Raw genomic sequence first — 12,510 nt, 5'->3', positions numbered from 1 at the left:
TAGTGTAACCAGCACACTAACTAAAACAGAAGAAGCAGTTATGAGTGCTTGAACATGTCTACCATCTCTCTAGGTCAGATAACTAACATTATCTTTCTCATATCGTCTCCTTCAGGGGATTAGGTGAAGACAGCTTGTCTCAGTAGATTTTTTGTCCATTTACAACAGTTTTAGACTGCTTAGCAGTATGTCAAATCTTGCTGATACTGTCCCAAGTTCCACGCATGCCCATCTTTCTCCCACACCTGCTTCCAGAGCTTCTGCTAAGTGCTAGGCAGTGTGTTGAATGCCTTTCATGAGTTTGCTAACTCAGTTCTAAAAACTGCACTGAGCATGAATAGTTCCATTTTAGAGGTGAAGGTAGGCTGCTTCCTTGAGAGCATCCAGCAATCAGGGTCTGAGCAGGGATTTGAACCCAGGCAGTCTAAGTAGACAGTCCACTGGATAAGTATGTGATAATTCAATACATGGACAACAGTAGCTTTTGAACTCTTAGGAGGTAGAAAGAATGAGCAAAGCGGTGCACAGATGAGCATGGATGATGCCCTACAACCTACTCCAGAGATGGCCACTGTTGCTCATAATCAGAGGGCCCTGAAAGTCATCTCTGAAATTCAGGCTCAAGTTCTTTCTTGTCCCAGTGGTCAGTATTTCACAGTGGAATCACTGCTGGTAGAAGCTGGTGTTCTGAAAAGAACATGTGCTTTTCAGAACTGCAAGCAGGGCTGGAGAGGTGGCTCAGTGGTTAAGAGCACTGATTGCTTTTCCAGAAGACCCAGGTTCAATTCCCAGCACTCACATGGTGGTTCACAACTGTCTGTAACTCTAGTTCCAGGGGACCCAACACCCTCACACATACATGAAGGCAAAACACCAATGAACGTAAGATAAAAATAAATGAATTACAAAAAAAGAAAGAAAAAAGAATTGTATGCAACCCTATCATTTACCATGGGGCAAATAGTTTAGTTTCTTTTAACTTCAACCCCACATTTATAGAATGGGACTAATACGAATTATCTGATGGAGTTGGGAAAAAGTATCCTGCCACAGAAGACCTTTAACCTACAAACCTGTTCTTGTGAAAGGTAATAGGGATGAGATGGGATACAGGACCTGCAGGACGCCTGGAATACAGTGCACACAAGCATTTGGTTCCTGAATGAATTGGTGGGAACCAGAGCCACCTCCATCGGCACAAGTGTTAGAATGAAAGACCATGGGGAGAGAAGGGAGCATATCTTATCAACAGTAAGTGATTTCTATTATGAGTTACTTTGTATAATTTTAATAATCGGAATAAAAGACAGCTAGTTAAAGTATAATCAATCAATGCCTGAAAAAAAATGAAGGGATTCCATATTAAAGCGACTCTTGAAGTCCGTCCAAACAAGTGGAAGAGCCAGTGAACGTCTACATCCCACTTAGAGCAGAACAAATATGGTCATTTTAAGCCTCTACTTGGCTTCTATACATTATTGTAGAGTGCTGAGATAAATCAAACTTGAGTTAGACAAGTTAATAGTACACTTCAGAACCTCTCTCAGGCCAAGTAAATACCTAGCCAAATACTGAAGGGCCCTGTAGTATAATATCCAAAGGTTTCAGGTCTGGCATATTACTGCATTCTTCCTCCTATGACCATTGATCCTAAAATCTTCTTATAGACAAGAGCATAATAGTCCCAACATCAGGGTCACTAAAAGTCCTACTGTGAAGGCACACACATCGTTCATTCTCAGTGTCATCCTAAGCAGAAATCTTCTCACAGTGACAGCTTGTCGCACTTGGAATAGTGTCCTGTCCATCCTCACTTCACGTCCATGCCTCACACTGAACATGAAGAACATTCAAGTAAAATAAGGACGATTTTCACAGCATGCAAACGGAACCCATACATACTGCACATGACGATGACACTGTGAGGCTGAAGTCACAAGGTCATACAAAGTCACAAAAGGGGGTGGTTTGTATTTACCTATGAGAGGCCCCACATGTTCTAAAGCAGACTTTGTTGTGGGGGGTCATATTGTATGTTCTTTTTTTATTTTTGTTTATTTATTTATTGAATCTAGAGTCTTTACTTGATAAATAACCATGGTTTAAAGAGCCCAAGAGACTCTTCAACTGAATGTAGGCAGACAGAGCAAGGGGAGGACTTCAATAGTGAATAAGAGGCTTTGAAATTACTGAATAACAAGTGTTTACATCAAAACACACTCTCCTTTGGACTTCACGGACTACCAATATTTTGTTCCGATTAACTGAATCAAGTAAGTTTTATAACTTGATTTGTGGCTTCAGGCATTGTTCTGCTATGAACCCTTTCTCAGCTGGGGGCCCTCCAGGGTTTCTGCTAGCTGTGATCATGCCTACACTCTTTAGGCCTCCTTTGCCTCATGCACTTCAGTCTGCTCTGGTCTACACAACAGATTTGAATCACAGCTTTCTAAAGTCTCCAAGCAAAGACCACAAATATGAAAGCTATGAAAGCAATACATCACCCACTGCACCTGCCAAGTTTCCCCCTTCTTTCTCACGTGCAGCAGCAGCCCGGTGATCCTCTTCTATGACTGAATTCAGAGTGCTCCTAAGAGTGTCCCTCAGCCTGTGAGGCGGCCAAGACACAGAACTCTTCCCAAGAAATGCATTATTTCACAGTGAACAACGCAGAGCCATTAAGAGTTTTAAAAGAAAACTACTATTCACATTAAGAATTCTGTAGCATTTGAGGTTCCTTAAAGATAAAGAATCACATAGCATGTGAAAGGAGGACAGTCTGCTAGGGGACATGATGCAGTGTGACACAGTCTGAGGCACTCCCCAAGCATAAGTTCAAGAACAGCAAGAACATCAGCTTGGTGGAGATAAGAACCCCCCAAGTGTGCGTGTGGTTCTGATACTCATACTGACCCAAGAGTGTGGCTTAAAGCTTTGTGGTTTCATGCCTCCATGCTACTACAGCCTGGTCTTGAAGGCAAGCTCATGCTCTACCTTTCTGAAAGATGGAGAAGGGAAAAGACGGTGTAATATGTCAATATTTGAAGAAGGAACGAGACCCCACAAAGTCATTGCATTGGGAACCTTATTCTAAACTCTATAATAAAGACAAAGAAAAGTTAGATGAGAGGTAGACCAGGATTAAGACTGGCAAAGGTCATATAAGATAGAGGCACAACAATTTAAGGCACCAGAATCAAGACTGATATTAGATTCTGCAGAAGGCTACTTAGACTAAAACCAAACAGGCTACTATAACCAAATATTAGCATTCATCATAGGGTTCAAAGAATAGTCAGAAACTTGTAATATTCAACAACAAAAACCAATCAGCATATAAAGAACTAAGAAAATCTTAGCTATACAGAAAATCACAATCAACAGATACTAGCAACAAAATGACAGACACTGACATTAATTGACAAAGACTTCAAAATATGCTCCAGGAAGAAAGGGCAAATACTCTTGGAATACACAGAAAAACAGAAGGAAGGCTTCAATGTAAAAATAAATATAAGTAAAAGTTTTAGAACTGGAAAACACAAAGTTCAAATCTGAAAAATCATTGGATGGGTCCAGTATCAGAACGGCTGTGACAGAGGAAAAGTTCAGTAAATCTGAAGACAGATCATCAGAAAATATCCAGTATCCAGTCTGAACTGAAAGAAAAGTGAAAACAAAATTTAACAGAGCGTGGGGACTTGTGGGGGAAACACTAAAAGTCTAAAATTCAACACCGGAAAGCCAACATGGCAAAGATACCAATTCTCCTAAGATTGATTAATAAACAATGGAATTCAAATAAAACCATAGCAGATTTATTTGTACTTAAAGAGAAACTAACTCTAAAATTTACATGGAAAGGCAAAGCAACTAGAATAGCCAAAGCAACTTAGAAAAGAGAAAAGTTTCAAGGCTTCTATTACCTGATCATTACCTGGCTTCAAAAGCTGCTCTGAGCAAGAGGACGTGGAGTCATGGACTTGACAGAGGAGGAGAGCCTGCACATAGTGAGCTGAGAGCTAACAGTGTTGCAGGCAGGAGGAGAGGAAGGCAGCTTTTGAAACATTTACACTATAATATCCAGACACTCAAATGAAGAAAACAAAAGTTGGCCTGAACCTCATACCTCACATAGTCTCTTACAAAAAATGGGCAATAGACCTAAATGTGACAGAATAAAAGTTACTAAAAACTTACGGAAAATTCTATATGAAAGAGGTCGTAAATATGACCACTAAAGCACAGACCATAAAGAAAAAGAAGTCGGACGTTATATCAACCGTGAGGCACTATGAATGAAGAGAAATAAAATAAAAATTAAAAAGTTAAAAGTATGAGAGAAAACTGGCAAATCTGCTCTAGATCATATAGAGAATTCTGAAATCTCAGGAGTCAGAAACAACCTAAAAGAAAATGGGCAAAGGCCAGAAGGCAAGCACAGGACACACTTAAAATGACAGCTCCCTTTCAGAACAGTAGTGACACAGCTGGAAGGTACCAAGCAGGAGTTAGCACATCTTTGCACACATGTTTATGTTTGGAGCAGCTCAGCCCTCAGGTCCAGTGGGAACAATGTGGCATAGATTCAAACACTCCTTTCCTTAGGAAAGATGCACATGAAATCAGAAAAAGTATATGAAAGCCTACCATAGACCAGACATCAGATAAATCACAAATTAAGTTTTATTAAATACTATATATTTAAGTCACATGTCATTTTGACTTAATTTGCTTCTTTATGTATCTTAGAATCAATCAAATGTGACTAAGATGATGATCTGTTTTGAGAGGTTAGGCACAGATAAGTAGTAATATGAGACATGTATTTTCAGTATCTAACACATTTAATGCAGAAAGGACCAGTACTACTTGAGATTCAACTGATATCCAGGGAACAAAGCTTTGAGGACCAACATGTTTGGTCATAACATCTGATAAACAGGGACCAACACGACCACAGAATTAGAGCGTCTGAGTCTATCAGTCCTCCAAGTATGGTTGTGGGAATACTGTGTCTATAGGCCAAAGTCATCTGCATGAACACTAAGACATTTATTTGTTGTGGAATAGAAGATTCGTTTACCTATGCAAATATGTTGCATCCGTTTGTGTTGCAGAATAATTGTTTACCTATGCAAAGATGTGCTGCTGTTTTACCTTGCCTGCCTGAGGCACCTGATTAGTCTAGTAAAGCTGAAAGGCCAATAGCTAGGCAGAGGAGGGATAGGTGGGGATGGGCAGAGAGAAAAGGGGGGCCAGCTAGCAAGAGGCCAGCCAGCCAGCCAGCCAGCCAGCCAGCCAGCCAGCCAAGGAGGAAGCAGGAAAGAAGGATGGGCAGTATGGAGGTGAGAAAAACAAGCCTCAGGCTTGCACATAGATGAATAGAAATAGGTTAATTTAAGTTAAAAAAGCTAGCTAGAAACAAGCCTAAGCTAAAGCTGTGCATTCATAATTAATAAGTCCCTGTGTCATGATTTGGAAACTGGTGGTCCAAGAAATCCTGCTACATTTATTTGCCACTTTCATTTTCATTCTTTCATGAGCATATAGTGACATCTTAAAATTACATTTATTTATTTGTGTTTCTGTGTCCATGTATGTGTGTTACTTGCTGCATGCATGTGGAAGTCAGAGGACGTCTTACAGGAGTTGGTTCTATTACCATGTGAGTCCCTGTGACCAAATTCAGGTTGTCAGGCTTGGTGGCGAGAACCTTTCTTTACCCGCTGAGAGTTTTCACAACATTGTAAAGTGCACATGGGAATCTACCTGCCGCCACCATGCTAGACTTTAGAGATCTGAAAGGACTGACGCAATGCCATTCTCATGAAATCTTTCTGCTTTGAGGTTATAACTGCAAGCACAACAGTGACCAGGATAGCAAACACCCCTCAGGGTGTGACAATGACACTCGTATCTTGGCAGTCACCAAGAGCTTCCTAATTGGACTTCAGGTGTCTTCAGCTTGAAGAAAATCATGCTTGGAACTGGAAATCTAGCTAAGAACCCATGGCCAATAACTTCATGGATCTTAAAGGAGAATCTTCACCACTTTACTAAACTACCATGATTCCTAACTATATTCTATATACTTATCCTTATAAGTAGATCTCTCACTCCTCACTGAAGAAGCTCCTCTTTGCAACAGAAGCAGACAGACAGACAGACAGACAGACAGAGAGAGAACAGCTGATCACCAGGGTCCAGCACCAGTGAATACATTTACAGTGTAACTCCTGAATGTAAGGCACAGGGAACATTGTGACAGAGGGCCCAGAGACTGTAAGGACCAGAGGACTAGAGAATCTGCAATGATACTGCACCACCTAGAAATGACAGAGAAGCTTCACCCAATATGGCTGCCTAAACAAGACTTGAACATGACAATACCAAGAGACATGTTAATGGGGAAGGGAAAATCTCTTGCGGTGGGGGCACCTCTAGACAAAACACTACAGGCAACTAAGGAAAAGGGAATTAGTCTTTCCCAAAGACGAGCCCCTAATTGGTTATCTATACAGAGTAGTCAGCCCTGAAATTATACTCAAACAGCTAAATGTACTCAGTAGGTTGTATTTATATTTATATATTAATGCAAAAATGTAGCAATAACAAAGAAATAAAGGCCATGAATTGGAGGGGGCATGAAAGTGAGGGAACATGGGAAGAGTTAAAAGAAGAAAGAAAGGGCTACTTACATTAACATATAATGGGTTTAAGATAATCATTTTAAAGATATTTAAGCCTTCTTAGTTTTAATTTCTAATAAGGCAAACACTGGTAGTAATACTCCATATAAAAGTCTCTAGGGTCCTGAGACCAGAAATTGGAGATCTGCTGCCAAGCCAGCACTAAAGAGTGACGAGAATCCCCAACGTGGCGAACGTGGGTTCTCCAAATTGTTACTCAGGGCTGGCAATCTTCTGCCTGTATGAAGGGAAGACTATTATTAAAATATTTACTGATTGTCACTATACCCTTCATTTACTACATGGCTCAACTCTCTACAAATAATAGCATGTAGTGAATATAAAATTCATCAACTCTTTACCAGATAAGCAACAAGATGAAGTTAGTTCAAAAATGTTGCTTTATGATACAATCTGACCAGGTGGGTTTGAAGGTCAATAATCATTTTCTAAAAACATTTGCCTTATTAAAAATTCACTGCTTTGGCTACTCAGACAACTGGTATTCATTACTTCTGTACTGCTAACTCCAGAGGAAGACTTTAAAATTTTTTCAAGTCAAATCTTGGCTCACAAAATCTAATCTCTAGCAGAAACAAACTACAACTGATGTATAAAACTGATTTTTAATGCAAGCCAAGATGTGGCAATAAAGTAGAGAGGAAGAAGAGCAGACCCTAAGGTCCTAACACAGGGCTAGCCTAGAAGGACAGATTCCAGAGTCCAGACAAAGAGAGGACAGGGACGAGGCGCTCGGGAAGAGCAGTAGCGCTGAGACTTGTACAGTTTTATTAAAAACAGAAGCAAACCAGACCATAAGTGTATTTTCATTTTTACCAAAGCAAAGCATTTCTTTTAAAATGCTATTCACTTTCACTATGGCCAGCAAAGAACCATAATAATTCTTGAGACCTTAACTGTCCTAAGGACAAATCTGAATTGATGTTTACTTGTGAGTATACATTGGAATGACATTTGGGGAGGGACACAATGAAAATATTTAACAGAGGCCTAACATGGACCCTCACTAAGCAATTCCAGTCTTAGGAACTGGGCAGTGAAATAGTTATAAGGAGATTTCTTACAGTATTGTTCATAACATCAAAACCTGAAAACTGGAAAGAACCTGAACATACAACTACATGGTCAAGTAAACCTGTTCTTAACCACATGATGGAATATCACATAAGACAAAACGTTAAAATCATACAAAAGTTATATAAGCAGTAGTTCCTATGTATTTCTGAAGGAAAGAAATTAGGTAGAAAATTAGACATTTTATTTTTGTTTAAAACATGCATGTATAAACATGTCTGGAGGGGTTAAATTAATATCACTATATACATGTACATATATTCATATACAATGTTAGTACAGTTTTATACATTCTACAAACTGTACATATAAATTAGTATTTATGGCATTTATCTTTGAGTTTGTAAATGAGCTTTATTTACTTTTTTGAAGGGTACAACACTTGTTTTTCTATAGAAAGGAGTCTTGCTTCTGTAATAATCATTAAAGTATTGAACTAAGGTAATGCAATGTTAGAATTTTTGAATCCTTACAATATGGAAGGCTGCATATCCTACAGAGGAAAGTGGTACAGGAAAGGGATGGAGAGAAAAGAAGGCAGTGGGCCACCGTATTATTTATTGCTTTATCATGTGTATTTGCTGTTCAGTTTTAAGATAACCTCAGTTTAGCAACCTGGAAAGACATTTTCAAGAGAACCTGCAAGTTCCCAGTGGCTATCTCCAGGACTTCAGTCGGCTCTCACAGGTTAATATTTCTGTGGAAGAAGCAGGTGGCTTAAAGAAACAAATGTCTCTCCACTGCCTTTTCAGTCACAGCTTCCGTCTCTCTAGCCTTGTTTGCGCTAATCAAGCTTTATCTAGGCAAACTCAAACTGGCACACTGACTCCAAGCACACGGTCATATGAGTCCTCTGGCTGATGCCTGCTGCCATGTGTCTAAATCGTTTTATGAAACGCATGCTTGAAGAAGGGTCTTACAGCGGCATGAGTCTGATGCGCGGGACTAAGAAATATAGTACCACAGAGACCACTCTACCTGCTAAACCTGAATCTGGTGCCATCGCTGCCACCAAAAACTGGCCAAAAATATTGACAAAGAAAAAATTCTAGTAATTTTTAATGAGAAATTTCTATCATGCACTTGAGCTTCGTCTACCAATAACACATTTTAGGTGCCTTGCTAGACAGTGGAGTCTGGGAATAATTATCAAAACCATGCACACTGTTTACAATAGAATCCTATTTCTTTTCTTTCTTTTTCCCTCCTGCTTTTTTTTTTTTTTGCATGAAAAATAGAATGCTGCTGAATGGCACCCAAATGCCTGTTGTATACCATGCCAACACAGCAGCTCGGCCAAAAACGTGAATAGAATGGTTTGCCAAGTAAAAGAAAACATAACAAATTGGTAATGGTTTCTATCTTGACAGAAACTGAAAATGATCCCTCAATGTGTGGCCACTCATGTGGACACATAAAAATGTCTTAGAAGCAATCATTTTACCTCAGATAACAGACCCTGACAGAGCTATACAGCATACTGGCTGACTTTCAAGTCTCAAAAAAATCGGCAACCATGACCTACAAAACAGTCTGGGAACCATGTAACGTATGCATAACACACACGCATATGCCATGTACTCACAACATTTGTATAACTTGTTTTGAATATAAGACCCCTTTCTTGGGTAGAATTCACACTTATGAGAGAGACTCTAAACCACCAGTGACCCAGTGAAGCTGAGCTGACCTCTTTGTGAACAGAGGTGCTGCTGTTCTCATAAAGCTACAGAATTCTGTGGTCTGCAGCGCAATGCAAAGGCCTACGTAAGGACACTGTGCTTCCTAGAAGATTCCACCTAGTGCCTTCATCCCTAGAGATAGTCTCCCTAAGATGCTACGTTAAGCATACCAAAAATATCCTGGAGGTACCTGGCATACAGATTTGATCTTCTGTGTAGAAGACAACAACTGGAAGGAAAAACAAATCCCAAGACCAGCTGGTGACCACTCTAACTTCCTGCACCACAGATGGAGGATCACCCAACATCACAGACCACTGACCACCTTCCCCCAACCCCCATTTACGGGAATCTTCTGATTTAACTTTCTAATGAGAAGATTAGATGGAACATTGATTATATGGTCAAATCCTTTAAAAAATAGAAAGTGACTCTTTTGAAAACACATAATAAGTATCTGAAGATAAAGAGGAATTCAGGACTATCAAATACTGAACCAAGGGGCTAAGAAGAATCTTAGGAAGATAACTGATCTTGCCAAGTAGAAGGTAAATCTGACTCCTGTGGGTTATGAGTTTTGAATGAAACTTCTGGGGTTTGAATTGGATGGTGACTTTCCTGTTCAATAAAAAGTGCTTAGATGGCTTCTACAAAGGTTAAGAAAACGGAATGGGCATCAAGCTGCTCTTACAAAATGTCCTTCTAGATGAGTTAAGTGTAAATGAATCAGAAACACATGGGTCATATTTCCTTAAAAACACACACACAGATTCAAAAACAAGAGGAACACGACTTGGCAAAATGTGTGTGTGTGCATGTCAGCTGACCCTCAAATAAATACTTGAAAGGTATTTTGAGACACTAAAAGAATTAGAAATAAAACGAATCCTGTCGAGTTACATAAAGACAGCGTGTTCTTCTATACAGCGTGCACTTGTCTCCATGGGTCATCAACACTTGTGGAGCCCTTGGCACAGAGCTACAGGAGTAGCCAGCTTCTGCCTTCCAGCAGCTTTGAATTTGTGTATACACACTATATAAGTACCAAAACTGGTTACAAGAGATCAAGGATTTTATAAGATTGGCATCATAGCCCAGATCCTTTGGAAACTATAAGTTAATGGAGAACTATATAGGTATTTTTCCGGGTCCGGGAGTAGGTAGGCTTCATTCCATTCAAGCCATTTTCAAGTAGCCCTATTGGCTAAAGTTACATTTCAGTTGCAAAGTCTTACTTGTTTAAATGTTTTCTTAATAAGTGTTTTTATGGCTTTTTAAATGTGTGTCCAGCCCTCTTCCTCCACCCACTAGATTTGTGAGCGCTCCACAAATCTTGCTGACTGCTTTCTTAGAGGATGGGAGTGTTGAACAGTTTGAAACAGGGGAGACACTGTTGGCAGGGAGCATGGGGCCATGATTCTAGGTTGGGGTGATGGCACACGTGACAGTTCAGAGGCTCCAGAGGGTGAGTCATGTGTGGGGGGTACTATATGGTTGGCCCGTTTCAGATATTCCTGAGCCAGAGTCTTGTGGGAGGTGGAGGCAGGAAGGTGTGGGGAGGCCTAATATACTGCATATGAAGTCAGCTTGAGGACAGGGCTATGATAAGGGAAAACACAGCTTGACTGCTTTTGGTCTTGGCTTACACCTTCTTCCTCAGACTAAGATCAAGTTCTAAGCACAGGGTACATGCATGTCTTTCTTTAAAAGCTGAAAAGTACCTAAAGATAAAATTAATCATGTATGTGTTCCTAGGATCCTGTAGATAAAATTGAACAGGAAGTTGGTAGGGAATACATTACTAAAATAGATGACTGAATTCTAAAATATTTGTGGGAAAGTATAAAAATATATCGATTTACTATCTTTTATGTTTGCTTCCTGGCTGTCTAGCATAAATCTTACCTCTCTTTTTTTTATAATTTTAAAAATTATTTAGGGCATCAAATCTTTCTTACACATTTTTTTCCTGGCTCACACAATGCTGGCATTAAGTGAATGATTGGGGAAGTTCACTTATTTTGCTTTGTAACTGAAATGAAGCAGATGGATGAAGAGGCCCTACAGTGCTGAGAGTAAAGTTTGCTGTAGTGGAAATACCCCAGGGTCTTTACTCTGAGCCACGTCCTTACCATCCTTCATCATCTTCCACGTCTGCCTCAGGAACACTGTTTTCAGGCGTTTCAGTAATTGCTTGAGTAAGCTTAGATTTAAACTGGCTCAGCAGTGCAAGGGTCTGGAACGACAATGAGATGCCAAACTGTTGATAAATCTCATCTGAAGAAAGACATTCGATAGAAAAAAAATATCTTATTTGGACGTAAGACACAGGTAAATGCTAGATTTTTTTTCTTAAATAAAACTGGTTTCAGGGTACAGTAGTGGCATTGGTAAACCCCAACACTGGCATCTTTCCTTAGAGACATTTAAATATTTTCTACTCCAAGACTTAAATGTGCTCACACAGCAGACATTCTCACTCTGTAAAATATATGCTCATTAGCAAGTTCTTAGAGCTTTCCCAACAGACGAGCAAGTCACCAGCATAAGGTGACTCAAATACAAGACAGAACATCCACATTGCTGGGGAGAATGGATGAACCCAATAACTGGTGGACTGCGGGGAAAGTGATATAACATTTTAAGGAAACTCTTGACATGTCTTAGAAACTGATGTGATGCCTCTCATGCAGCAACTCCAACCAGGGGACACACTTTAAAAAAATAATCTGAGGCCAGAAAATGGCTTGTGCAGTAATATTCATCTACACAGAACATAAATGGTTAGAGAAGGAGGCTATGAGGATATCAATAGGCTTTTTTTTTTTTTTAAAAAAGAGCATTACTTTGGATTCTTAGTTTTCTCTTAGCCTTTGTGGGCAGGAAGTAACAAATGGCTACACCTTTGTAATCACATCTTTTCCTGGCTACAGTTGTCAGTCTTCTGACATGTGAACAGAAAATATGGGCTAGGGATGACAGTTTTCTGCTGTAGGTCTTAAAGAGGTTTTCCTTGTGAGGAGGAGGGATGGAGCACAACC

At 39.8% G+C, this 12,510-nt stretch overlaps 1 protein-coding gene across 2 annotated transcripts in view; it reads right to left on the bottom strand.

Annotated features, from left to right (window-relative positions):
* The window catches only part of Cwc27 (CWC27 spliceosome associated cyclophilin), a 171,748-nt gene that overhangs the window by 15,311 nt on the left and 143,927 nt on the right, over positions 1–12,510 (bottom strand). For both annotated transcript variants that reach the window (XM_075976134.1, XM_075976133.1), the window contains exon 13: positions 11,602–11,705. In XM_075976134.1, the coding sequence (XP_075832249.1) occupies positions 11,602–11,705 (104 nt within the window). The remainder of the gene's footprint in view (positions 1–11,601; positions 11,706–12,510) is intronic.

The sequence above is a fragment of the Microtus pennsylvanicus genome, chromosome 6 (genome assembly GCF_037038515.1).
Source record: "Microtus pennsylvanicus isolate mMicPen1 chromosome 6, mMicPen1.hap1, whole genome shotgun sequence".
In the NCBI taxonomy this organism is placed as follows: Eukaryota; Metazoa; Chordata; class Mammalia; order Rodentia; family Cricetidae; genus Microtus; species Microtus pennsylvanicus.
This window is presented reverse-complemented; position numbering and strand designations above follow the sequence as displayed.